This window comes from Urocampus carinirostris, chromosome 5, assembly GCF_059441175.1.
Source record: "Urocampus carinirostris isolate Australia breed hairy pipefish chromosome 5, RoL_Ucar_1.0, whole genome shotgun sequence".
NCBI lineage: Eukaryota > Metazoa > Chordata > Actinopteri > Syngnathiformes > Syngnathidae > Urocampus > Urocampus carinirostris.
In genome coordinates this window covers 3,637,487-3,665,283 of record NC_142353.1, presented here as the reverse complement: position 1 = coordinate 3,665,283, position 27,797 = coordinate 3,637,487, and the positions used below count along the sequence as shown (strand labels likewise).

At 39.6% G+C, this 27,797-nt stretch overlaps 2 protein-coding genes across 6 annotated transcripts; both read right to left on the bottom strand.

Annotated features, from left to right (window-relative positions):
• On the bottom strand, window positions 1-26,969 carry rnf34a (ring finger protein 34a). 5 transcript variants are annotated; one of them, XM_088335377.1, is made up of 9 exons: window positions 26,834-26,969; window positions 25,883-25,992; window positions 23,676-23,894; window positions 11,092-11,487; window positions 6,618-6,680; window positions 6,315-6,516; window positions 5,021-5,050; window positions 4,830-4,871; window positions 1-2,019 (listed from the first exon to the last, which is right to left on the bottom strand). In XM_088335377.1, exons 3-9 carry the CDS (start codon window positions 23,841-23,843, stop codon window positions 1,832-1,834), a joined length of 1,089 nt encoding a protein of 362 aa, XP_088191503.1. In that variant the 5' UTR covers window positions 23,844-23,894; window positions 25,883-25,992; window positions 26,834-26,969; the 3' UTR covers window positions 1-1,831. The 5 variants fall into 5 exon arrangements, with proteins under 5 accessions (XP_088191503.1, XP_088191499.1, XP_088191501.1 ...); XM_088335373.1 differs by lacking the exon at window positions 25,883-25,992 and having other exon boundaries at window positions 26,834-26,953; XM_088335375.1 differs by lacking the exon at window positions 25,883-25,992 and having other exon boundaries at window positions 4,830-4,868; window positions 26,834-26,953.
• Window positions 18,383-22,171, bottom strand: LOC148365005 (uncharacterized). Its single transcript, XM_088335372.1, has 2 exons — window positions 21,585-22,171; window positions 18,383-20,785 (listed from the first exon to the last, which is right to left on the bottom strand). Exons 1-2 carry the CDS (start codon window positions 22,023-22,025, stop codon window positions 18,788-18,790), a joined length of 2,439 nt encoding a protein of 812 aa, XP_088191498.1. The 5' UTR covers window positions 22,026-22,171; the 3' UTR covers window positions 18,383-18,787.
• Window positions 26,970-27,797: the final 828 nt, after the last annotated feature.

Below are 27,797 nucleotides of genomic sequence, written 5' to 3'. Positions count from 1 at the left end.
TGTTCTTAAAAAAACAACTTTTTATTAAAATAAAATGTACAACATTCCCAAAGACAGCGCATTACAATACTTTCCCTCTAAAATGAAAGTGTGCCTTTTCCTGATGCTGTTAATGAAGGAATAGTTCACAATGATAGCAGCAGTCATGACATCTGTGCCTGTAATGTTCAGAGATGGGTAACCAAAGAATTTCTAATAGCGTAGCACAGGGATGGTAAAACACAAGGGAGAGGAAAAAGTACAAAGGACAAACTCATTTGATCTGACAAAAAAATCGTTCCAAGGCAAGTCTGTTAAAATTTCACTTTACACAGGTTAAATCAAATGGAAAAATAAATACATTTCATGTTTTAAGTTATGCAAATGTACATAACATAGCAAGTCATTTCTATATACATATAACCAGACATATCATTGCTTAATAAAAATTCTACTTGAACAACTAAAATAAAAAAAATAAGACCCTTCATTTCACATACAACCGTAAACAAAAAAAAAGGAATGAACATTCAGTTATAACCAGTTTGACAACAAAATAGTGACGTAGGTTGATTAGCACCGATTTCAGTCTTGAGTGCAGAGACTGAGGCGATGACCAAGACCAACTATTGCTGTGGTGACTCCTTCTATGCATTTTGAGGAGTTTAGAAACAAATCTTCTATTATTTCTAATCTCACTTGTCTGGGGTCATCTGGTTGGCAAGCCTACGCAGCCAGGTACTGAATAACTGCTGAACATAGCATTTCGGCCTCCTCGACTACCCACACATCAGACTGCTAAAAAGCCACAATGTGATGGGTAAGAAGACTGAAACTTCAAGTCGCCCCCCATTTTTGGCACCATTTAGTGTACCGTCTTAGTACTATCACGAATGCAATCACTCGAATTTATGTAATTACTAGCAACAGTTACACAAGGAGGCGCTTGCTACGTGTAAGCAAAACTGGCTACACTTTATAGCAGGGGTCACTAACGCGCGGCCCCCAGGATGACAGGTTGAGGCCCCCCGCTTTAATATAAAAGTCAAAGGGACAATGGGTTTTATTTTCCCACTAGATGTCGCACCACTGAAAACAATTGGTATAAGCGCAACGGAATTAGACAAAATACAGAGACTCAGTCACCAAAACGCACCTTACTACTTTTTAAAAAAAGAAGATAAATAAGAAAAAAGGGACACAAAGAAAAAATAAAATAAGACAAAGTAAAACAAAAAAAGCAATACAACAGAAAACTAAAAAAAGAAAAAGAGAAAAAAAGAAAAAGAGCATTTTTAGGTTTTTGTCCTTTTTCTCTTTAATTCCTTTTTTCTATTTTTTTACTTTCTTTTACCCTACTTTTCTTCTTATTCCTGATTTCCTTTTTTGCCTCTTTTCCTTATTTTTCTTCCTTTTGAAGTAAATTTGAAGAAAAACGGTGCAGTTTGCTAACATTCAGTCTCCATAGTTTGTAGACTCATTCCTGGTTGCACTACACATGACGGTGACATCTAGGGGACAAATTTAAAAACACTGTCCCATTAAGAACAGCAGATTGTTTTTATCAGCACTGTTTATGTGGAAATCTCCATTTCGCCTAACCATACCCTAGCTTCAGCCTCCTCCAACTCAATTGAGTAGGAGACCCCTGCTTTATAAGCAGAACATTCTTTTTGTAAGAGATATGTTAAGATCAGGAATGATTCTCAGTGGAAAAGCAAAACCATTTCAAAAAGTGCAAATCGTGTGAAAATGGGGCAATAAAAATGTATAACACAAAAAAGGGTTAAGAGGATGTGATCTGTATAGTTAAGGAACTACTGTCTGAGGAGCATCTGTGGTAAAGTTGAAGTTAGGATTTAAAGACGTGCACGGCCCTCACGACGTACTGCCTGCAGATGGGACACTCGCTCATTCTCTTGCCGCATTTAGTGCAAGTCACCATGTGGCCGCACTCCAGCAGAACGCAGTCGATCACCGCGTCCATGCAGATCCTGCACAGGTTTTCGTCCAGGAACATCGGCGGGCCCTTTTCAACATCTGCAAACAAAAACAACAAAGAAAAACACATTCTGTTGGTCATGTTCGGGGTTCTGAAGCCTACAGCTCCAGGTTAACATGTGGCTTTTAAGCGCTGCTCTAGTGCAGGGGTCGGGAACCTATTGCTCTCGGTCCCAAGGCCAGTGCTCTACGTACATGTGAAGCAGAGACTATACAGACTGATGAAAAGGTTCATATAAAAGACACCATTTTAACTACAGTTTACAGTTAAGCCGTCATAGCTGTAAATGATCCAGTACTGTATATGGAAGCTAATTAAACAATCTAGGTTCATGCTTGAGACACTTTATAATCAAAAGCCACACAACAAAACTTATTACACAGAAAGTCTAGCAAAGCTGAAGACCTAAGGTTGGGTCAGATGCAGTTTCCCACAAAAACAGCGCTGCTGTTCCTAAAGGGACAGTGTTTTATATTTGTTCCCTAGATGTCGCTGTAGTGCAACCAAAAATGAGTCCAAGGAAGACTACAAACTACAGAGACTGAAGGTTAGCTGTTTTTACTAGCCTTTCTAAAACAAAAAAGTCTATTTTTAAAAAGGAATAAAAATTGGGAAGAAATACAACAGACGCAAAAAGGAAACAGGAATAAAAAGAAAACAAGGAAATTGGAGAAATTAAAGAAAATGGAAATAAAATAAAGGGAATCAAAGAGAACAGACAAAAAATGTTTTTTTTTTCATTTATTTTTTTAGTCTCTCATTTCTTTAAAAAAATGTTCCCTCTGTTTTCTTGTGTTCCCTTTTTGTCTCATCTTTTTCTTCCTTTTACTCCGAGTGGTAGAGCTTAGCACAGTTCATGCACACTCATCCTCAACCAGCACGGTCTGTACTGATGGTAAACATGCTGGTATCCCCGTTTACAGGATTTGGTGACATTTTTTACATAAGAACTTTGCTTGCACCCGGTTTTGAAAGCATTATTTTGGACAAAAATGAGCCTCAACACTTTCAAGTAACTGAAGGAGTGAGACGAATTTTAAGTGGTATTTTAAATCTTATTTCGAAGATTTCAGCATCAAAAATCACGTAGTGAAATAAAATGCTCTGAAAAATTAGCTTATGTCTGGAGAGCGTGTTTGGCGGTTTTGTTGAATTTTGTCTCAAAATATATGGTGTGGCTCCACCATATCAAATGTGTATATATATATATATATATATATATATATATATATATATGGGCAGCACGGAGGAGCAGTGGTTAGCGCGTGTGCGGCACAGTTCTGAGGTCATGGGAACCTCCTGCGTGGGTTCAAATCCAGCTACCAGCCTTACTGTGCGGAGTTTGTATGTTCTCCCCATGCCTGCGTGGGTTTCCTCCGGGCACTTTGGTTTCCTCCCACATTCCGAAGACATGTATTTCAGGTGAATTGGCCGGTCCAAATTGTCCCTAGGTGTGACTGAGCGAGTGAGTTGTCTGTCCACGTGTGCCCTGCGATTGGCTGGCAACCCCAATAAGGATAAGCTGTACAGCTAATGAGATTTTATATATATATATATATATATATATATATAATGGTTTCTTTTTTTTTTTTTTGCTTTTATGGCTTTTTGGGTCAAACTGCTCTAGTGGCCCCCTGGCGCTGTTCAACCAAAAAAAATCAAAATAAAAAGGGATTGAGGGCATTACAGTGGTACCTTTTTATAAGGGATTGTTTGTTCCAGTAGTGAGTCAGGTCAAGTCATGTAAATTTGTATAAACCTTAATCACAAGGATTCTCAAAGGGCTGCACAGATCACAGATTATTGCAAACTAGAGACTATTATTTGACCATCTGATCTAAAACCTACACAAGGGCAAAATTATAAATGAAGTATAAAATAAAGTATAATGTAAAAAAACAAATTAAATGAAAGGATGAGGTTATAATGGGTGTAGCATTGACAAACAATACACAGACCGTGTCAACATGAAATATAAGTCATTCATGAGATATAGAATACAAATATGTTTTAAGCCTAGATTTAAACAGTTCCACTGAGGTTGCAGGTCGAATCTCAGAGGGCAGAGCTCAAACTGCTCGTGTAAGGAGCAAATTTTCCCCAATATGAAATTAAAAACTATTTAGCCCGTTCTTGAACCCCCGAAAGAATCAAAGTGAACAATTAATGGCTCTAAAAAGGGACAATTAGGATTATTAGTATTAATGGAGCCGATATTCATTAGCGAGATGTTATGTGTTAAACACATAACATTTTGCAATTCCTGGTCTTGTCAAGTTATGAGCCAAGGCAGTAATTTCAATAGGATATAATAAACTGAGAATAACATGGAAATTACCCAGGTGGAATTCAAAATGCAATGACAAATAGCGCATTCTAACAACAGCGCAATGAAAAAATGTCCATTAAATTTTAGCAGAAGCAATCAAAAAATAATATAATTCACAAGGTATATGTATTCAGTTTTGTGCATTCGTATGTATACATTTTTTGTTTCATTTAGCAGCCAAAAAACAGAGAGGAAAAAAAAGTCGCAAGATATGTTTTTTTAGTTTTAGGTATTTATTCAAATATTTATTTTTACACGTGGCAGGATTGTGGTCCTCCATAGGGTAGGGCTGTCACTGAGGACATTTTTAAGTTTTCGTATGCTTCTTTGGCTGAAAATATGAAATAAGACCACAGACTTTCACAGTAATTTACTGTATCTTGCTTTAAGTAACTGCATGCGGGAATTTCACAAAAAGAATGCTTTGAGTGAACATGTAAAAGAGTAGGGTTGACAATGACAAAACACTTAAATATGATGATTATATGATTGTTTAGCACATTTAGAAAACCAACTTACCTCTCATGGCTCCATTGCAGATAGGAGAGGGGAAGGCCACTACTTTAGCGTGGGAGAGTTAAAGTAAGGAAAATTTGAGCCACATTTAGAAAAACACCCGTGATAAGAGTGTCGCTTTTAAAAATCAGGTAAGGCTACAGTATCTGAGGGTAAAAGCTGAGAGTGCAACTGAAGACAAAAGAGAAATGTACCTTTGGTTAGAGCACTGCTCACATTTTCCACTGTAAGAGAGAAAACAAAATCATATGAACAATGACATGGATCATATTTACAGGCTAATAGCTAGCCCTACAACAATTAACCCACACTTTACCATTAGGCCAATAGTGATACAAATGACGTACGAAAAAGCATCAAGCATATCCCACTATCATACCATTTTTACTCATGGTGCCAAGAACACAGATTTACATCGTGCATTCTCATAGGTTAACCAGTCCCTCCAATTCTTTGCCTGTGGGTCAGGTTATCATGTATACGTACGTAAAACAGCTTAAATAGTATTTTTGGGAAAGACGCACAGGAGAAAAGTGGAGATACATTATATGCACCCTGTAAACCAGTGTTATCGTATGTCATCTGTACCACCAGAGGTCTAGTGGTAGAGTTTTCGACCTCAACGCCACAACCAGTGTTCGAATCCTGTTGCGTTCTATATTATCGTTTGATCAATCATTGCTCAAATATGGAAGTATACTGTAAAACAAGGGTGGCAAACTCAATTGAGTTGGGGGCCACTGAAGCTAGGATCTGGGTGAGGTTGGGCCAAATTGATTTTTTTTTTTTTAAAACAGCACTGATAAAAACATTCGTCTGTTCTTAAAGGGAAATTATTTTATATTCCTCCACTAGCTGACGCTGCAATGTGTAGTCTAAAAATGACTACAAACTACGGAGACCGAAAGAGAGCTTCTTTCAATTATTATCGAGCCTTTCACAAAGAAACACAAAAAGGGAATTTTTATTTCTTTTAAGGGAATAAAAAAATAGGGAAGAAATAGGAAAAAAGGTATAAAAAAAGTATTTTCCAAAGTATCAAAGTGCGTTCTGGTCGCTTTGAGTCTCTGTATTTTGTCTTCTTCAGTTGCGCTTTTAGCACTTGTTTACATACACCAACATCTTATGGGCAAATACACACTGTCCCTTGAACTCGCATATTTAAGCAGAGGTCTCAAAATGTCATCCCAGTGGCCACAACTGGCCCCCGGACCATGAGTTTGAGACCCCTGCAGTAAAGCGTGTAGTTAAGTGCACCTAAAAATACTGTATGCATTTCCAATTTCCTCCACCGTACTCTGCGGTATATAAGGCGCAATTGGTTATAAAGCACAATTCACACAATTTAGGTTTTTTTTAGGTGCGGGAAATACGGCAATAATTATCAAATGATTATTTTTCAACTGACGGTGACTAACAGACTATTGAAATCGTGGTACAACCCTACTTATTAACATTTATGCATATTCATTCAAATAAAATACCCACATGATTTCCTGTTCTTCTCCGACTCTTTATAAAGTCTGCTGACCCGCTCCACTAGTTCCCACTTCTCGCAGCACCCTGAATAGTTGACAAAGTTCCTGGCCAGGATCTCCTTCAACTGCCTCACTGAGAGGCCCTCAATGTCGCCCACATCGGAGATGTCCGAGAGGGACGCCCGGAGCAGACGTTGCGTTTGGGGGCTTGTCTAAGAGACAGCAGAACACAGAGTTTACGGTCACATCAAAAGATCCCTCGCTTCAGTTTTCGTTGTAGTTGTAAATTACACAAGATTTGTACTCTGATTACCTCGGGAGAGTGTTCACTGGGGTCCAAGTTGAGGAGCGACACTGATGTGGCATCACCAATGTCCTGCATCAAAACCAGAAGAATAACATTGTTTACTACAACATGCAAAACAGCAGACAGCCTGCTGTTGAGCCAGATTAATCATTCTTAACCAAGGCATGATACCTTGAGGTCAAATTGTCCCTAGGTGTTGATGTGCAAGTGGATTGTATGGCCCTTGTCCATTGCCTGAAGATTACTAGAATGGGCTCCAGAACCCCCGCGACCCTACTGAGAATGAGCAGCGTGGATAATGGATGGTTGGAATTATCCTACTTAAAATGTGTGTAGAGAAGCTGCTTTATAAATCAAGTCAAATCCAGGTTATTTGTATAGCCCTTAATCACAAGGAGTCTCAAAGGGCTGCACAAACCACAGTTACAAACTAGACTATTATTACACCATCCCCTGATCTAAAACCTACATAAGGTCAAGTAAAAAGATTTTTTGGGGGGTTTCATTTTGCTAATTGTAAATATTATTTTGTAGTATATCAAGGCGCAAGCAAAGTTCTTTTGTAAAAATGTAACAAAAAACTGCAAACCAAAAGGATATTGTTGTATCTACCTTCAGCGCAGACTGCACTGAGTGAAAGAACAAACGGAGTGCCTTGCACTGTGTGCAGAGCTCCATAAGAGTTTAGTCTAAATCCTAACAATCTGTTGGGAAGGCAAATGCAATTTCGATTTCATATTATTGTTACTGTACATAGGTAAATATGTTTTCATCTATATCAGAATCTTTATTTTTTCTTTGAATTAAAATGGTTAAGTGCTTTCTATCAACTTAACAAACATACCCAAATTTGTTCCCGATTAAAATGCATCATAAGCACATGCTGTTGTTCCATTCATTCAAATTTCTCCCCCATAGTTTTAGGTGTAAAACTCCCAGGCTAAAAAAGGGGCCCACTCCGGCCCTAGTCTTGAATAGGAGTTTATCTTGTTCATCCTGCAATGTCCACTACCAATGCCAATAAAGACTATTCTATATCTGATCCTGCGCTCTCGTGCTACTTTTTAAATCACATTTTCTTGAGCTCCCTCACTTCTCCCACACCTTTCAGCTCTGTTAGCAATTGCTAACATACTCCGTGGTTAGCGCTCATAATGAACTCGCATTTTATTTCGTTAATATCATCTCATTTGTCATATTACTGTGTTTTTATGTTCAATTAATAGTTGAATGTGTTTTTAGTAATCGGGAAGATGAGTTTCATAATTATTTAAGAAACAGTTGAAGATTTTGAGGATGCTGGGAAAAAATTAATTGGGTTTCTGTCATTTCTTTTAGGGAATATTTGTTTGATATGCAAGAAATTCTTGATACGAGCTTGATACAGGGAACAAATAATCTCTGATGTAGAGGCCACTGTATTTTCAAGAAATGTACAGAAAACTAAATTCGGGATTGATGTTCCAAGATACTTGGGCACAAAACAGAAAACAAATGATTACAGGGACATTAGAAAACATACGAAAACAATGTAATCATATAATTGTATAAGGGCAGCAGACGTCTGCATTTTGTTTTCATATATGGTTGACCATCTTTAAAATGTTATTTGCAGAGTATAGTGTCACGATGTCTCACATGATTTGGCCAGTCAAAAACACAATATTGAATGCATCACTTAATAGCATTAAAATGCAAAGCCAGTAAAATGCCAAATTTAATTAGTTGGCAATGTCATGAAAATGTTGTTGGGATTCCCAAATTCATGCACCTGCCTACTTTTGTATAAGTCATGATTGAACACTTTCTGAAAATCCAATAAACTTAATTTCACTTCTCGAAAAAAAAAAAAAAATCACTGTGTTTGTTTGCTTTAAGACAAATTTTACTTAAATTGCTGATCCGAACAACCAATGACTTCAAAAGAAAAATCTTGAAAATGATCAAACCTTTCCACACAACTCTTTGCATTTATATTTTATAATTAATGCATGCACATAGCTAAAAACTAGCAGGGTGAAGAGTGGTGTTGCAAAATATAAGATTGCAGTCGATAAAAGAGACAAACACATATGGATTAAACAATTATTTAGCAGAAAAATAAACTTAAAAAAAATAATATGTGTATATTATACATACATACATACATATACATACATATATATATATATATACATATACATATACATACATATATATATATATACATATATATATATATATATATATATATGTATATGTATATTATTCACAGCCCTATAAGCATACTAGTCACATTGTTTTGTTCCTTATGTAAACATGTGGCCTAGTTGACGAAATTAAAATTCCACAAATAAGTTTACGTCCTAAAAAAAGATGATGGTTATTGTAAACAAATCATTGTAGACAAATATGCTAATTTTCGGCAAAGTCAAATGGTAGTTTACAGTGTAAAAGGACATGTTGCTTATTTTCAGCATACAAAGTTTAGACATTAGACTTTGGCGTGGAAAGAGATCGTGCGGATTTTCAGCGTTGAAGAATTAGCCTCTATTTTTCTGCAACGAATATGATGCTAGTTTCTGGCATGGAAGATTATGCTACTTTTTTCTTAGAAGGTAAAGAAACCAACGTTCAGCATAGACGATCATTTACGGTTAAAATCACACTAGTTTTAGGGGATGAGGGGGTTATTGTTATTTTCAACGTAAAATTTTTTGAGTCATTCTGGGTGATATTACATTCGTCAATATTCAGAGCAGCTTTTGAGAACAAGTCACGGTATTTAGATGGACCAATATTTAACATTTCGGTCGTTTCAGGGTTGAGGCGCAAGAAGTTGGGTAACAGCAATCTTTTTATCTTAGTAAGGCATGCCTCCAAAATTCCACAGTTTAGTGGGGCAGATTCCTCCATCGGAAGATATAGTTGAGTGTCATCTGCGTAGCAATGGAAACTGATATTATACTTGCGAATAATATCACCTAATGGAAGAATGTAAATGCTGAGAAGGTGGCCAAGTACTGAACCTTGTGGAACACCACAGGTAACACTAAAGGGCTCAGATGTAATTTCACCATATTTAACACAATGCGTCCTATCTGAGAGGTAGGATCTGAACCAGAAGAGGACAGTTCCTGAGAGACCAAAATTCGCCCTATGCTGTCCCAGTCTGATGCGGGGATTATAATTCATGCGTTTGTTACCTCCCGTCTTGATAACTGTTATTTACTAATCCCCAAGTCCAAAATCAAGAGTCTGCAGCTGGTACAAAATGCTGCAGTGAGGCTTTAAACTAAGCGTCGGATGTGAATTTAAGATTCTGTCGGTAGTATACAAAATCGTACATGGACTTGCTCCCTCATATCTTTCAGATTTAGTTTCCCCCTACGCATTGCTCTGAAAATGCTGGTCTACTAGTGATCCAAAGAGCCAAGAAGAGAATCGCAGGTTCAAGAGCATTCTCCATTCAGGCCCCGGTTCTGTGGAATGCTCTTCCCCCTGAGATTCGATCTGCAACCTCAGTGGGACTGTTTAAATCTAGGCTTAAAACACACTTCTATTCTATAGCTTACGAATGACCTATATCTCACGTTGACAATATCTGTGTATGATTTGTTATTGCAACATCCGTTGCAGCCTGGTCATCCTGGAAGGGCGATTACCTCATGTGCGGTCCTTTCTCAAGGTTTCTTCATTTTAGTCATGTTGAAGTTTGAGTTTTTCCTTGCCCTTATGTAGGTTTTAGATCAGGAAAGTTGTAATAATAGTCAGTAGTTTGTAATAATCTGTGGTCTGTGCAGCCCTTTTGAGACTCCTTGTGATTAAGGGCTACACAAATAAACATGACTAGTTTTGAGCGTAGAAGTTTATGCTTGTTTTTAGTAATGCAAAAGTATTTTCTATTGATCTGGCAAAGTCAACTTACTGTATTTGTGTATAACGCGCACTCGCGTAAAATGTGTTACTCCCGAATTTTTGATGTAAAATCTGTATAAAATTTCGTTTAACTTTTTCTCAGTTTAAGCTGTTGGATACAATTAGAATTGAACCCAGGTCGCAACTTGGGAGCACCTAACGTTAACCACTGTGCTACTAATTGTAAAAATATATCAAAAGGCAGTAGACGATTATTTCATGATATTCTATTAAGCATTGTAAGTTGCAAATTCATAGTCATTGTAACAGGTGAACTGCACAACAAAATTAATATTTGTCTCTGGTACTGTGACTAGGGTGATCATGACATAAGACCTAACGCCTGTTCGTCTATCATGTATATCACTAGTGGTCTAGTAGAGAGAATACGGCGCTCACCCCGCCATGACTGGTAAAACAGCATGTATAAAAAAATAAAGTGCTATGCACGAATAAATACAGTACTTAAGAAAAACATCAATTTGTTTGTAATTTAAACTTTTGAGACAGGAATAAATGAAGAATTTCAAACCCAGCCTCTGTCTCCTTTGTCTTAAATTTTTCCTAAGAATCAAGCACTGACCTGGCTGCTGTCAGAACTATCACTTCTGCTGAGAGGTTCCTCCTGAGAGGCAGCAAGTTGGGACAGCTCTGAGGCAGACTGAGTTGTAGAAGGCGGTGGAGTGTACATGGAAGGCGAGTGGAAGCTACTTGTGTCGGCCTCCTCCCCCATTTCATCTTCCTCGCTTCCTTGGTGACAGAGCACCAGGTCCACCAGGTCTTCTTTTTCCCTGCAGGTGTCGGTGGGGACGTTGTGGAGCAACAAGTACTGCCGCAGGTCTCTAACCCTCAACCGCATGAGCCGAGGCCGATGGAAGGCGGTCGCCTTTAGCAGATGGCACGTGGCGCAAATGCGCACATTCTCCAGAGGCACAGAACACAAAGAGCAGAAGCTTTTCTTGCAGTCGCTGCAAATATGCTTAGAGAAACAAAAGAGAAAAGGGGAAGAAAGCTGCTGAAAACTCTACATGTAAGGCATATTTCCACTATAAGGCGCACCCCCAAAAATAGTCTTGTTGTCCTTTATTTTTCATATATAAAGCACACCAGACTAAAAAGGTGCATGTAATTAGGACTTCAGTAAGAGCTACAAAGTTTGTCTGTATATACTGTAACTGTACTTCTGGCATTTAATTGTGCTGTGATCAAACAGCTGATTGCTAATCAAAATCTCTAAATATTATTTGAATTGTGAACTGTACCTGGATTTTTTTTTGGTTTGAACAAATTTATTGACACTAAAAACAGAAAACAATCATGACAATCTCAACAGCAATTAAGCACATTCACAATATTATATTCCAATATTACGTTTTTAACAGCAAACACAAAGTGAGGTTTGTACAAACCTTCTCGAAAATCAAACATATTCACAATTTCATTATATAACATCTTTGTTAGTGTCAATAGATCCGTCCAGGCCAAAGTCGATTGTCCTCGGTCTGAACAAATCCACTGACACCAACAGCAGCAAAACACAGCCATCAAGCATATTCACAATTTTTTTATATCTGACAATATGACGTGACGATATGACGTTTTAACATTTTTTCCTGACATTTTCAACATCAATTAAACAATTTCAGAGTTATTTTCTTTTAACAGTAGTTAACCAGCGTGTAAAAGGCAATACTATTGTGCAAGGGCATAGCTCTGCCATCCCACCCTCCCAAGCAGCATTCTTCCAGTCCTCTGTGTGGGTCCTCTCCCTTCTGCGTGGGTCCTCTCCCTTCTGGGTACCACAACCCAAGCCGTTGCTGCCGGGACTCCCACAGTGTAGCTCCGGCTCCCCCCTCCGGGTGGGTGCAGACGAGTCTTCTTTATGGCTGCGTCCTAGGCCCGCCGCTCGCAGATTGTATGGTATCTGCAGCCATTTGGAGCACAGCCACGGGGGGGATCTGCCTGCACCTCCATACCAGCAGGTTTCTGGAGGTCCAGATGGCGTCCTTGATGGCGGCGAGAGTGAGCCAGTCCCTGGCAAAGTCGTTCCGAGGCCTCCTCGACCGACTCACCCCGTAAAGCACGTACTGTGCATCAGGGACCTCTCCTGCTGGCAAGTCCGGTAACTTTCCTAGTTGTTCGGCCATTGTCCACAAGACCTGGGCAGCGCTGCACTCACAAAAAAGGTGCCTCACCGACTCCTGGGCGCCACAGCTAGGTCGAGGGCACGTCGAAGTCGCTGACATTCCTCGGTGGTGCATTACAGCTCTGACTGGGAGAACTTCATGAGCCACCATCCATGACAAGTCTCGTAGTCTGTTTGGGAGGGCAGGATGATTGACGTTGCTCCAAACCGTTGTGGATTCGCCAAACGCAAGCCCCCGCACAGGGCTTACTGTAGCTCGCTCTTGCACAATAGCAATAAGTGCCCTGTGGTTTTGTAAAGTGTGACATTCTTGTGTTTCCAAATCAAACTTCTTCAAAAAATCCCGAATAAAGAGATGTGTTGGTGGCAAGTTAAACGAAACTGGAATCAAACGATTGTCTGGTACAAGCTTTAGCTTCCGCAAATATGAGCCCATCCAAAACCGGGTCATTGCTTGACTTTTCGGGTTGTTGGGTGGGCCCACAGCGTTTTGGAAGTGGAGAGAGACATATTTGCTTCCCAGGAAAAGCTGGAGGTCAGGCACTCCTTTCCCCCCTTTTTCCTTTTTCTTTTTCATTGTATCTCTTTTTATCCTTTCCCACTTTGAGCCCCAGACAAAGCGAAAGATGGCTCGGTCCAGTTGTAACAGCACGTTTCTTTTAAGCATAAAAATTAAACTGATTGACAAAAGCATTGGGAGGATGATCGCTTTGATGATTAGGACCTTCCCCTCTGTTGTCAGTTTTCTTAGTGACCAAAAAACAAGTTTTTGCTTAACTTTCCTTGTCACGTCATCCCAGTTGGTCTCGCCTCCTCCATCCGCATTGAATTTTATCCCTAGGATTTTCTGGTCTGTCTTTAACACCGTCAGCGGGAGTCCTGCCTTTTCTGTCTCTTTCCACATTCCATAAAACTTCACTTGTGATTTTTCTCTATTTAGCCTTGACCCAGACGCCCTCCCAAACAGGTCAGTCAAGTCAAGGGCTCTTCCAACAGATGCGCGGTCAGTACACAAAATATTAAAATCATCCATGTACAAAACACACTTGGTAATTTGTCCCCCACTTCCTGGGATATTGATGCCTTCGACAAATCTATCTTTTCTTAACATTTGTGCCAAAGGTTCAATGCAAAGAACATAGAGAAGGGGAGACATAGGGCAACCTTGACGTACACCGCAGTTGATCTCGATTGCTTACGATAAATTCCCGTTAATCATGAATTTGCTGTAGATGTCTCGGTATAGCAGTCCTACCCACTTGATGTATTTTTGGGGAAAACCACATTTTTGCAATACCCTGAAGAGGTATTGGTGCGAGACTCGATCAAAGGCTTTTTCAAAGTCTAGGTTTAGGACCGCTAGTCGCATGTTTCTGTCTCTTGCATAACAAATGGTGTCACGGATCAGCATGAGACTGTCGCTGATCTTCCTTCCCACAATGGCACAGGTTTGGTCTGGATCAACCAAGTCTCCCAAGACAACAGACATTCGTGCTGCTAGAAGCTTGCTGAAAATTTTACAGTCCACGATTAAAAGCGTTATGGGTCGCCAGTTTTTTAAGTCAATTTTGTCTCCTTTTTTGTGCAATAGAGTAACTATCCCTATTCTGAAACTGTCTGGCATATGGTCTCGACTGGAAAATTCGTTAAAAACAGTTAACAGATCTGGTGCTAAAATATCCCAAAAAGTCCGGTAAAATTCGAGGTTGAGTCCGTCCTCCCCGGGTGATTTGCCTTTTTTCATAGTCTTTATGCAATCATTCAGTTGGTCTTGGGTAAAGTCCGATGTTAAAAAGGGGTCTTGACGCACTGATCTTGAAATATGATCTAATACATGCCCCATTTCATTCTCATATGTTTCTTTCTTTTCAAATAATTTTTTGTAGTAGTCTTCGACCAATCTGGTTATTTCACTACTTTCCTTTGTTATTTGCCCGTTTTCGTTTTGAAGTTTAAAAATCCCCTTATTTTTGCCCATAATTTTTTTTAAAAAGTAGCGTGTACATTTTTCCCCTTCTTCTATTTCTCTGCTTCTTATTATGATGCCTTTGCTCTTTATTTCCGCCAAAGCGTTTAGTTCTTGTTTGGTCTCTTTGATTTCATCATTAAAGTCCATCCCCTTTTCTGTTAGGATGAAATAGCGTTGGAGTCTTCTTTGTAGTCCCGACATGCGTTTCATCTCTTTAAGTTTCTTGTTTTTCCCTGCATTTTTAAAAAAGGTCTGTGTTCGTTTCTTTGTCATTTCCCACCATTGTGCTCGTGAATCATACGAGTCTTGAAGGGTCTGCCAGTCTTTGTACAGCTCCCTGTATTGTGCGGCTAGAGCCTCATCCTCCAGCAGGGAGCAGTTTAACTTCCACAAACCCTTCCCAACAGTCATACCTGAAGGAAATGAGAAAGAGCAGGACAGTAGCAAGTGATCCGAAAAAAAAACTGGAATTAATCTTGCATCACTCTGTGCTAAACCCCTCGTAAATATGTAGTCTATTTGAGAGGCTCTGGCATTGTCACTACTGAACCAGGTGAAGCCCTCCTCTCCTGGATGTATGGATTTGAAACAGTCCACCAGTTTAAATGTCCGGCACATGTCTTGTAATAAAGTTGATGTTTTATCTACTTTAAACTCCTCATCGTTCCTCTTTCTATCCTTCCTACTTAGGATGCAATTAAAATCTCCTCCCACGATTAGTGGTTGATGGCCTAGCATATGCGACTGGATGTCCTCTAAAAGTTCGTACCAGAGTTGTCTGTCGGCATGGCCGTATATGTTAATGAGGTTAAAATCATTCCCTATATAAGAAAGATTGCGCGTCCGTCTCTCATCACAGTACTCCCCTTTATGATAAGTTGAGGGTTGTTTATTAAAATGGCTACCCCATCGTTACGGTTTTCATTCGAGCCACTCCATAATGACGGATATGGCCAAATCTCTTCCCACTGTTTATAATTTTTTAGAAAGGGGATGCAGCATTCCTGTAGTAAAAACACATCTGTTCTGATAGTTTTTAAGAACGATAAAACACTGTGAGCTTTAACCTTTGATCTCACACTTCTCACATTGATAGTAGAGAATGTAATGTTCATAATTGTTGTTAAAGTATTTAAACTAGCTAGACAAAACCGGGGGATCTGAGTCCATTCTTTGGTGATCATCGAGATCATCGAGAGTGTCACCTGTGTCAGACACATCATTTAAGAGTAGTACCTCATTTTGAGACTCACCGGGGAAAACTCTGGGACCCTCTGACTCTCTGTCTGTGGTTCCAGGTCTTCCCCTTTTTTCTGGGTTAGGGGGTGAGCCAGAGGACCTATCAAGGGGTCTCTTACTTCCCTGCCCACAAAGGGTCAGATTTTTTTCCCTCCCCGACTTCTTCCGTCTCAACTTCATACAGTTCCCTTGTGGGCTTATTCACCGGCAATCGGCTTTCTTCTAAATCTCTTATCTTTGTTTCTGGTTTTTTCACCACTCCCAATTTTGTCTTACTTTTACTCCTCTTTCCAGTGCCCGTATGGGTTTTTGGAGAGTCATTCGCCTTTTCTATTTGTTTGTCTTCTCCAAATCCCGGCAATGGCGTAGCAAACAAATTTGCTAATTTGAACTCTCTTCCAGGCCCTTCCTGATTAATATGTGTTTTCGGAGTGGCAGTTGCTTTTTCTATTCGTTTGTCATGTAAAAATTCAGGTATTTTATGAGAAATCGAATTAGAATTTCCAGGTTCTTCCTGTTTCAATTTTGATTCTCTGGTCTCTGCTCCAGGGGTTTTGGTAGGTACATCTGTTTTTTCAATTTGTTTGTCTTGTCCAATTTCTTTGTGCATTTCTTGATCAATTTCATTGGGTATTTCCATAACTTTATTCATTTCCTGTTCGTCTTCATTGGGTATTTCTATAACTTCATTAATTTCTTGTTCATTTTCATTTTGTATTTCCATGACTTTATTAATTTCATTGTCTTTGTTATCTTTATTCATTTCATTGTCTTTGTGACATTTATTCATTTCATTATCTATGTTGTCTGACATCATTTCATTGTCTTTGTTGTCTTTGTTAACTGCCTTCCTAGCTTTCAATTTGTTAGCAAACGAATTCGGGCAGTTTCTAAAGAGGTGATTCGTTTCTCTACAGAGATTGCATTTTCTGCTATTGATACATTCCTCAAAGGAATGTCCAATTGTTCTGCACTTTCCACAAAAAATTCGATCACATACCTCAGCCAGATGCCCATGCTCACCACATTTGCGACAGAGTTTCGGTTGCCCTTGATAGTGGATAAAGCCACGGTTTTCCCCCAGGAATATAGTCGACGGGATTTGTTTCAGTCCCTGAAAGCCCTGAGGATCTTGCCGTAGTTGGACTGGTACTCTCCAGGCACCAGTCCAATAGCCTTTCTCACACCTCACCTTCATAGCCTGGCCTTTTACTGAGCAGTATCTACTCAACCAATAACAGACGTCATCAGCACTGATTATTTCACTAAACATTCTAACAACGACAATCTTGTTAGCATTATCAGTCAGATTCTCCACTGTGAATCCTGAAAACTGGGACTTCACTCCCTCAAAGCGATTCCAAAACTCTTGATAAAGAGCTGCCGTTTCAAAACTCACATCAAAGCCTTTGCCAGAAGTCATTTTTATGACAGCATGTACCTCCTCCTTTTTAAACTTCAGAATCTTTTCAACAAACTTGTTAATAAAATCCGTCCTTGACATTCCCTCCGAAATTGCCACAACATCTTTGAGCAAGAATCTCACGCAGTTACGTCTCCCCCCGCCGGTATAATGCCCGGCCATGGCAGGACTCGGCTGCTTTACTTCTAACTATGTTAAAACGGTTAGAATTGTAAAATTAATAATTAACAATACTCTTAAAACCGACGACAATGACAGTATAAACACATAGAATGAGCAGTGCTAACCTGATGCGTCCACCATCAACCAAAGGCGATCGACACCTGTATCGTTCCAATTTTAGTATATGCGATTGCAGCAATGAGTGTGCAACACTTTACCACTACCATTGGCACCATTGACATAAAAAAGGGCATCATTATCACATTCTTACACTATTTTTACTCACAGTGCCATAAACATTAATTTGCATGGTGCATTCTGACAGTATGTCCACTTCTTCACCCGTGTGTCAATAACCTCTCGGTTTAATATGTATACTAACATGAAAGAGCTTGTATAGTATTATGTTGAAAGACTATCTTTTCCAACAGTATTGACGTACAGGTGAAATGGAGAGACCCTTTAACCTGTCAGAATAAATGACAGAAACCAGTATTTTTGGCAGCTTGATCGAAATTAGTGTGATAATAAGATAAACTCTAATGCCTTATGTCATGTGTACCACTGGCGCTCACATGGTAAAGTGTCAGTCCCCTCATCGCCACAAGCCGGGTTCAAATACCATTGCATACCTATGTATTACTATTAAAACCAAATCAAATACAGAGGTATATCATAATACCTCATGTAGTAACACATACTTATAACAGGGATGTGATTTGACCAAAGTGAAATTATCTGAAAATTAGCGGGGGGGGGGGGGGGGGGGGGGGGGTGATTGCTAGCTGGGGGGGGGGGGGGGGGGAAACCAGGTAGGACCAGGGCAGTGCCCTGGTGGGGGGAAAAGTGGGGCGAAGCCCCCCCCCGGAGCTCATGGGTTTTTTTAAGTACTTTCAATGCACTCAGATGACAAAGAAATAGACAAGACAACAGCATAAATTTTCAATGTATATTGAACTATCCCATATAAAATTACAGTTTAAGTCAACTCAAAATCAGTCACATTAAAAAACATTTCCCCAACGCCACTATCTTAATTGTAAAGAAGATGGTTCCAGTGGCAAGGGAGACCCTAGACGACCGGCATCTTTCTACAACTGCAGGCGGCTAACGGGATCCAGGTCTGTAGGAAACCGCCTCAAAGCGTGCCGCCACCAGCTTTTGGGATCACTCTTAGTCTGGACTCTACCCTTCGACCTGTTCGGCTTGGGTAACCCTACCAGGAGTACGAGACTCCCGCCGACATAGCTCTGGGGGTCATGGAGACGCGCAAAGTGCCCCACCACGATAAGGTGGTGATCCGTCGGGACACAGCTAAATCCATTCACATGACCCAAACACTACTTCCTCCTAGACTTCATTGCTTTGGAATGGGTCTTTCTAGCCTGCTTCTGTGCAGCTTTGATGGTTCTTCTTGAGGCAGCCTTGCTCATTTGGGTGTCCTGTTTCACAGCAAGTTCTGTTCGTTTTGCAGACAACATAGCTGCTTCTGCATCCTTCTCCTCCCTGTACCTTTTGGAGGATGTCCTCAGATTTAGGCACAGTATGGACTGCACAGGATCCATCAGAATGTCTTTCCTTCCAAAATGGCTGACAGAGGTGGTATTTCTTGCTCTTAGGGCATATTTTACAGTCTGGATAGAACTGTATGTGGCTATGTCCATTCTGCATGCTTTGGGGTTCAGGACATCACCCATGACACTAAAAGCCCCCTCTACTTGCGGCCCATGGAAGCAACTCATGAGAGCCTTCACCATCTTGGCCAGGGTTGGGTATCTTCCAACAGCAAAGACTTGGGCCCACCAACGATCCAGTGCAATTGCCTTCCCCTCTGAGTCCAAAGGTGTTGGCAACTCACTGTCCAACTGGTATTCTCTCACCTCGAGATCATAGTTCCCCAGCTCTGACTCATCAAGGACATTGGTGACCAACGACGACAGCTTCTTCAGTTGGTTTAAAGTTGAGCTGTGTCCTCTGGCAAGTGGGTCAATGGCAGAGGCTGCTCTCAGAAGCTTGCTGTTCATGGGCAACTTTTTCTGAAGGTACAGACCACATGCCAGATATGCTGCCTTGGCTTTGGCTTTGAACTTGAACACAACTGACGACTTGTTAGAAGAATCCATCAGTTTGCTGGTGACACCACCATAGAAAATATCATTTTCTCGGAGTTGGTTGGCTTTGTTGTTCAGTTCAATTTCTGTCAGTTTACAGCCTTGAAGGGACTCTGGCTTTAGGAAACAGGACAAGAACTTCTTGAAGAAGGACACTTGCTTGTCGTTCAGCTTGTGGATCATTGGCGTTTTCGTCTCAAAGGTGATCACATAGTTCTTCAGCAAGGGCAGAACTGCTGTGTACAGGTTGAGGGTGAGAAGCGTATCCAATCTTGTGAAGAATATCTTCTCATAGATCCTCTGCTTCCTCTTCCTTCCTTCCTCAGTCATGTTCTTTTGGCCTAAAGCTGATTGTATGTCTTTGAGTTTGGCTTTGACTTCTCTTGAAAGATCCTTCTTGTGGTAGATGGCCATGATGGTGGGAAGATAGAGTTCTTTATCTCCTCTGCCAAGAAATGCATAGTAGAAGATGGTAAAGACATCCATGAGGCGTAAGGTGGACATTGAAACATTATAGTTTGAAAGCCATCGATGGCTGACAAATCTCTCTGGCATGGTGAAGGTGATGCCTGTCAGAAAGCAAATTTCTTGAAGAGCTTCCTTCAGATCGGTTGACCACTTGAAATCGTTGAAGAGATCATTATGGAGTCCTTCAATCTTGTACTCAAATGGCTTGCAAAAATGCTTAGAGGCGTTGTGGATGTGGTGGCAGGTATCCCCATCTATGTCAAGGAGATGTGGTGCTGGTCCCTCTCGCAAACGCGTCTCAACTCCAGATTTGGAACCCCGCATCACTGCACATGAGTCCATCAACACAGACACCAAATTGCTCCAGGGAATATTGTTCTTGGTCATGAGGGCTGAGAGTTCATCAAAGAGAGATTTGCCGTCAACTTTAACAACACTCAAAGATGCTAAATGTTCCACCACAACAGACTTTGTCGACGGGGAGAAATAGCTGACGAGAACACACAGGACACGGTGTAGATTGTTGCTGGTGGACTCATCAATGTTCATTGAAAAGTGGGAGGATCTTAAGTTTGTTAAAGTCTCATCAAGCATAGTATGGGCAAGGCCATACTTTGTTTTGTAGGATGCACTGGTTCTATCCATGGACAGTCCATTCAGAGCTTTTGGATCCCTTGCCAGTTCCTTTGACAGTGTGATGAGCTTTGGGGCCATGGTGAACGGAAGAGAATTTTCGGCCAGCACTCCCAACAGCATTGCCTGAAGAATAAAAGAAATTTAACAATAATCAGTAAACAATTAAATAATTTAAATAATTATTTGAATTATAATCCAAAATGTCATGCGACCAAAGTAAATAAAAAAGGATTTAGTCTAAACTTTCATGCACATTCACATGTCAGAGTATTTATTATGGTGACAAAAAAATGTTGAAAATTAGCTACAAACCATTGGAAATAATATTTACCATGCAATAAATCATTTAATCAATCATTCTTAATACATAATGGATAACAAAAACATAAAATACCTCATGCAGCAAGCTCTGATAAAAACACAATCATGCATTCGACTAAGATCATCTCTGTAACTGCATACATCAAGACACTCAACATCTTGAAACCTAAAAAGTGCAAACATGCAGCATTCATTTGAGTTTGTGTCAATGATTAACCATGTTATTAATATTAAGTAAATTATGTACCATAATAATATCGTGGCCATTAAGAAAATCAATGGTAGAATATCATACAAGTACTTAATTTAAAAAATATAAATACTGACAATAGTTTTGATTACTATTAGGCTTAATAATATTTTTAAATTTCCTAAATCATATTTTAAATGTAATAATTTATTTCTTTAATAGCAGCGTATCCAAGTATTTGATAAATGAAAGTACAATAAGTATAGGCCCTACAGTAAAGTGTTGGTGTAATGTACACATGAAAATCTATTATTGTAATTGTTAAATATTTATGGCCATTTTTATTACGTTATAATATTTTCGAAAAAAATGGGAAAACTGTCAAATAAATTTGAAAAGTTTACCACCTACCTCAAAATTCACGACTCTATCAGCAACTGGTACAGGTTGTTGGGGTGGATCACGTCTCTTTATTACCGCTTCCGATTGTGATGTCAATAAGGGATGGAGGCCGTAAAGTTTTGGAGTTTTCGTTTGGGCACCGAAACTTCCAGCGATGGAATAATTTGTCGTTCTTGACTGGAGTTCTTTCACGTGTTTTTTGCTCTTTGCGTGACTTTCAAGAGCTTTGAAACCTCTCCCACCATAGTCGATGGTATCATGACACCAAATGCAAAGTGCTTTCCCGGCACGATCGATCTTCCGAATAAAGTCATTGAACAAATTCGTCACAGTCTTCTTTCCAACATTCGTAGATAATTCCTTCTCCAACCAGTCCCATCGAAACTTGTTTTTTACAATCTTATCAATTTCTTTAGCTCGCGGAGCATCTTTGCGTTCGATCACGGACATCTTTCTTTAAACACCCGGCAAAAACGTGTGAGAAATGAACAATGGCACACTCCTATAACAAGCGCGTTTATTGGTCAACACGAGACTTCAACCAATCGCAAGTACGTTTCATTTCAGTTACGGAAACACTCAAATGGCATGCTGTCGAGACGAAATCGTTTTTTTTTACCAATTAAAACACCAGAAATTTTAAAATTTTATTTTTGGAGATAAAAAAAGCGGAATTCCGCGAATTAGCGGAAAAATCACATCCCTGTTATAAATACAGTATGCATTTCTAATCTTATGCACTGTATTTTGCAGTATATAAGGTGCACCAAGTTAAGGCGCACTTTCAAATTTCTGGCCAATTTGGGGTTTTTCAGTACCCTTTATAGTGAAGAAAATACGGTATGTTGCAAGTTAATCCATGGAAAACTGAATTTGGACAAAAAATGTACTCAGAAACAAGATCTTTGCTGAAGCTCTTCGTCCATCTAAACAGCAAGGTGCATTTTTTCAAAGGTACAGAGATCAAAAAGTAATACATGCACAGTTTGGGATTTCACTGGAAGTGCGAGTGAGACAAGCTTCAGGTCTTGACAGAAGGAAAACGATCACCATAAATAAACATGAGCACTACGTTAAAGGGAGGGAACGACACATGTTTCAGCATCTGTTTCAAAATGAGATGGGATCACACTGCAGTCCCAAATAAAACATTTGTTGGTTTTGTGGTGTAATTTGAAATGTATTTTTGGGAATTTAAGCTGAAAAACGTAAAAAAATGAGTTTTACCTGAGACTCATACAATAAATTACTGTAATCTGCTTGAAAGGGACAGTGTGAAATATTTTATCACTAGATGTCACTGTATAGTGATGTGCAACGACTAACAATATTAGATAAACAAAGAAATATGGGGGTATGACATGCCTCAGCATCTGGTTCTAGATGAGCCAAAATCACACGGCACTTCTAATTGAAACATTCATCAGATTTGTGCTGTAATTTGAATTTTATTGTTGGCCTACTAAGACGGGCAATTAATGAACTTATTAGTCCATCATTTCTCAATAATGATCACTCATTTGCTTCCCAAACTTCTTAATATCTCATCTCATCTCATTAGCTACACCGCTTATCCTCAGTAGGGTCGCGGGGGTGCTGGAGCCCATCCCAGCAATCATTGGGCAGTGGGCAGGGGACACCCTCAACTGATTGCCAGCCAATCGCAGGGCACACGGGGACAGACAACTCACTCGCTCATTCACACCTAGGGACAATTTGGACCGGCCAATTCACCTGAAATGCATGTTTTTTGGAATGTGGGAGGAAACCGGAGTGCCCGGAGGAAACCCACGCAAGCACGGGGAGAACATACAAACTCCGCACAGGAAGTCTGGAGCTGGATTTGAACCCACGCAGGAGGTTCCCAAGACATGAACTGTGCCGCACATGCGCTAACCACTTCGCCGCCGTGCTGCCCACTTCTTAATATAGAGTTGTAAAAAAAAAAAGGAAGTAAAACATGCATCACTCGGTGACCAACACTTTTTGGGCAAAAAGGTTCTTATGTGTTGCATTTGCAGACAGTTATTTTGTGTTCCACACTTTAAACCCTGAGCTACTTTGTTTTGTTCAAACTGATGCACCTGCTGTCCTACTCACCTTCCTCCTGAAGACCGAGAACGCCAGACCACAGGACTTGCACAGAAGGCTTGGACTTCCTGAGCTCGTGGGCGGATATGTTGAGTATCCCGCACTAGGGGCGAACCTGAAGGGTCCAGCACCAGAGCCGAAACCTGGCTGCTGACCTCTGACGGCACCAGTACCCATAACTTCATTCAACAGACCACAGCATGAAGCCCACACGGAAGAAGCCCCTGCCTAAAGAATTCAAAAGAAGCATGTTCGGTTCCGATTTATTTCGCTTCAATTTTGTACATTTTCCAAAACTAAAGGCAAAAATTGCTCCTTGTCATATTTAAATACATGTCATCAGTGACATGCAGGCAGGGGAAATCAAAATAATTTACATTCAAAAATATATGAAATGGTATTTCTAGTCAGGGCTCAAGTCCCTTCTCATTTAAATTTACAATATGGGGATTTTTTTAATTAAAATCACAGACTTTTCACATATGAATATTATTAATACAATTAGTATGTAACATACTATTTGGCTGGGCGTCTGTAGATGCAGAGTGAGGCACGCAATTCTTTCGTCTCATGGCAGACAATAGGCAATCGTTAAGCGAAGGCTTTTTGAACTTAATTGGGCGAAAGAAAGGAAAGGGAAAAAAAAATTGAAAACAATGACAAATAAAATAGTTAAAATAAGTTAAACATTAGGAAATGAGGGAAAAGAAAAAAAGGGGAAGAAAAGGGTAAATAAGAAAATACAATTAAGAAAATGATGTAAATATGGAAAAGAGAAAACAACATAATACTTAAAACGAGCAAAAATTATCGTACAGTGGAACATTTTCTATTTGTTGTATTTATTATGAAGACTGGGCACAGTTACCGTATTTTCGGCACTATAAGGCGCACCTAAAAGCCCTTATTTTTTTCAAAAGCTGACCATGCGCCTTATAATACAGTGCCTTATTTATGGAACAAAATTAATTCGCAAAGTCTTGCAACCAACTTGCAGCCGCCGACTAGATTTTCCCCCCAACGCCAAGTAGTCCGCGGTGTAAGCTGGGATTTATTTACCGGCGTTTCATTGGCTAACCAATGTGTCAATCATCATTTGAATGGATCACTATTGGCTAAAGTTATTCGGAGGTCAAGGGGAGGATTCTTTTTATCATTTACAGGCTGGCATTGGCTTGAACGGCAAAACAAAGCCTGCAATTGGCCAAAAAAGACGTGTCAATCATCAGTTGAATCGATCACTATTGGCTAAAGTTATTCGGAGGTCAAGGGGCGGATCCTTTTTATCATTTACAGGCTGGCATTGGCTTAAACGGCAAAACAAAGCCTGCAATTGGCCGAAAAAGATGAATGTGAGTAGCACGTTGGGTTGACGGGATACAGAAAGCATTTTTTACTTCTCTGTATTTGTAAATATTTTATTCTCCTGGATTTACTAAACTCACGGATATAAGAGGACCATGGCTGCACATTATTATTGAACACAACAACTTCGGTGAGCTACTTCAGCTTTATATTTTCCCTGTATCTTGTTTCAGACTGAACTCGATGTTTCTGTGATAAGGGGTGCAGATAATGGATGGAATGGAGTGTCTATTTTTAAATTAAACTCGATTCCAAGTGTTTATTATCATATGCACCGTAAAGTTGCGAGCGAAAAAGAAAATAGAAACTAAGGAATGGTTGGCATTTCTTGATTCCCAAGACTTTAACCTTCCGAATGATGGAACGATGCATTTGAGTGACATCGTACGGACACCGCATCAGCACGTGTTCTCGACACGTATTTGCAAGCTTTCGGAATGTTAAGGGGGTAATAAGTTTGACTGAACTATCTGACTGTTTTGTCGACGTTCCCATTGTAGCGCCTTATAATCCGGTGCGTCTTATGTATGTCAAAAATAGGACCAAAAATTATTTCCGGGGTGCGCCCTATAATCCGGTACGCCTTACAGTGCGGAAAATACGGTACTTCTTTCACCGTGTGGCAGAGAGTTCATGCTGATGAAAGACCCATCTTCTTTTGATCATCCCCTTCAACTGCCAGTGAAAGTACGATAGAGGAAGCAGTTCGCCATCAGCGCGTATAAAGTACAATTCAAAATAAACAACAGATGAGTTTAATCTATATAGATCAATCATGGTGGTTCAATTTCCAACTCAGGAACTGATCATCACTACTGGCATTCAGAAATAAGTATGCCAGTTGACCATACCTGCCAGAGGAGCTCATCTCTCCTGACAGGACTTTTGGTTGAAGAGCTTGTAAATGCATGAAATTGTTGCAATGTATCATGCCAGTCTGTCTCGATAGACCCTTCATTAACTGTGGAAAAATAAATCCAAGGGGAAGAAAAAGGGTAAATAAAAAATATAATTAAGAAAATGATGAAATTATGGAAAAGAGAAAATAACAATAAATGAGCAAAAATTATTGTGCAGTGGAACATTTTCCCCACAATGTTCTAAAAAGAATTTATGTGAAAAAAAAGATATTTGCAAAAAAAAAAAAAAAAAAAAGCACAGGTTCTTGCCTGGGCAGCATGCCAATCATGTCAGCTCCCTTTTGGCGAGGATTATTTTATGTCAAATAAATGCTAATTTCTCAACTGACAAGTTATTTAAAAAATGCATGTTTACAAGATAGTTCATATATTTTTCTTTATCAGAAAATGAATATGTTTTTTGTTTTTAAATGAAATTGGTTTTTCCAACAGGAGGCTCTATATAATACACACTGTCCCTTTGAGGTAAGACGAAAAAAAGTTTTTTTTACTCTATGCTACAGTTATAAAATGCCTTCTTGTTCTGTCAAATGATAAGTAAAATGTAGGTTCTTTTTTGTAATTCTGCCTCACCAAATACGAACCTTACCGCACGTCACAGCATCTTCTCGTTGAAAAAAAACCCCAACTACTATAGAACTGCTGGTACGCAGCTTCACAAGCAAAAGTACGCCATTTAAATATTTTATAATGCGTACAACTCAATACGTTTAACAAGAAGGGTACAACATTGAGTGTCACACTACATTCACACTACATTCAGGATAAGGTTGCCACCGATGCGAGAAGCTCAGGTTACAATGCTAATGTTAGCTGGATGCTAGCAAGCATTTAAGCAAGAAACTAAACAAAATATGAAACAAAAGCTTAATGAAAAAGTACCTTCATTGCAGCGCTGGTATGTCTACTGAAAATTGGCGGGTTACCAGTGTATTCATTGCAAGGTGGAGGTCTCTCTAAGATCTGGTGAACTCTCCTACAGCGTCTTCTCGATGTGATTTGTGCAGCAGTGAGCGAGCGAAGACGGGTCTTCTTCTTTTGAAATGTGTGGCCGCAGAATCTGCAGGGACCTTCTTTGCCGCCACCAATCGGGTGCTTTAGAACAGAGTTTAGCAAACTTTGTTGGAATAATCACTTTCTCAATTATTTTCTGTGGCGACTCGGAAAAAGAAATCCTCTCGGGATTCTTGCCGCGTATCCTTTTTTCTTTTTGTTCTTCTACTGAATGAGTTTACATACTGTCAATTTCAACCAGTGGTCGGGAACATTTTTGACCCAAAGAGCCATAAAAGCAAAAATAATTTATTTTATTATTTATTTATTTTTTTGAGAGAGAGAGAGAGAGAGAGAGAGAGAGAGAGAGAGAGAGAGAGAGAGAGAGAGAGAGAGAGAGAGAGACCAGATATATAAAGACAAAATTCAACAAAATTGCCAAACCCGCTCTCCAGGCCAAAGCTAATTCTTCAGCACATTTTTTTCACTCTGTGATGTTTGATGAGTTGTTAAAATCGATCAAATAATAATAATGCCAGACCCTTTGTCCTATATCAATATAAATATACAGTAACACATACACCTTACCACAGTTACCTACGAGTCTTTAGGCTCAATAATGGTTTCAAAACAAGGTGCAAGCAAAGTTATTTTCACAAAATACTGCAAATGAGGATACCAACGAAGTGAAGACGACGCTGGTCGAAAAAAATTGAATCGCCCTAGGTGCTTTGCTAAAGCTGCTGAGTAATTAAAGTTTGTTGGTTGGCTTTTCATCATAAAGTGTCTCAACAATAAACATAGATTTTTAATGAGCTTATTTAGCGATTTACAGCAAAAGCGGGTTCTGTAG

Bases quoted from the DNA above. Each gene is read 5' to 3' on its own strand.
- LOC148365005 (XM_088335372.1), bottom strand. From the start codon at position 22,025: ATGTCCGTGATCGAACGCAAAGATGCTCCGCGAGCTAAAGAAATTGAT. The intron at 20,786-21,584 runs GTAGGTGGTAAA...TTTATTCTTCAG, and splicing joins ATAGAGTCGTGAATTTTGAG to GCAATGCTGTTGGGAGTGCT.
- rnf34a (XM_088335373.1), bottom strand. The intron at 6,517-6,617 runs GTAATCAGAGTA...GCTGTCTCTTAG, and splicing joins CCAGTGAACACTCTCCCGAG to ACAAGCCCCCAAACGCAACG. The intron at 5,051-6,314 runs GTGGGTATTTTA...TCTCTCTTACAG, and splicing joins GGAGAAGAACAGGAAATCAT to TGGAAAATGTGAGCAGTGCT.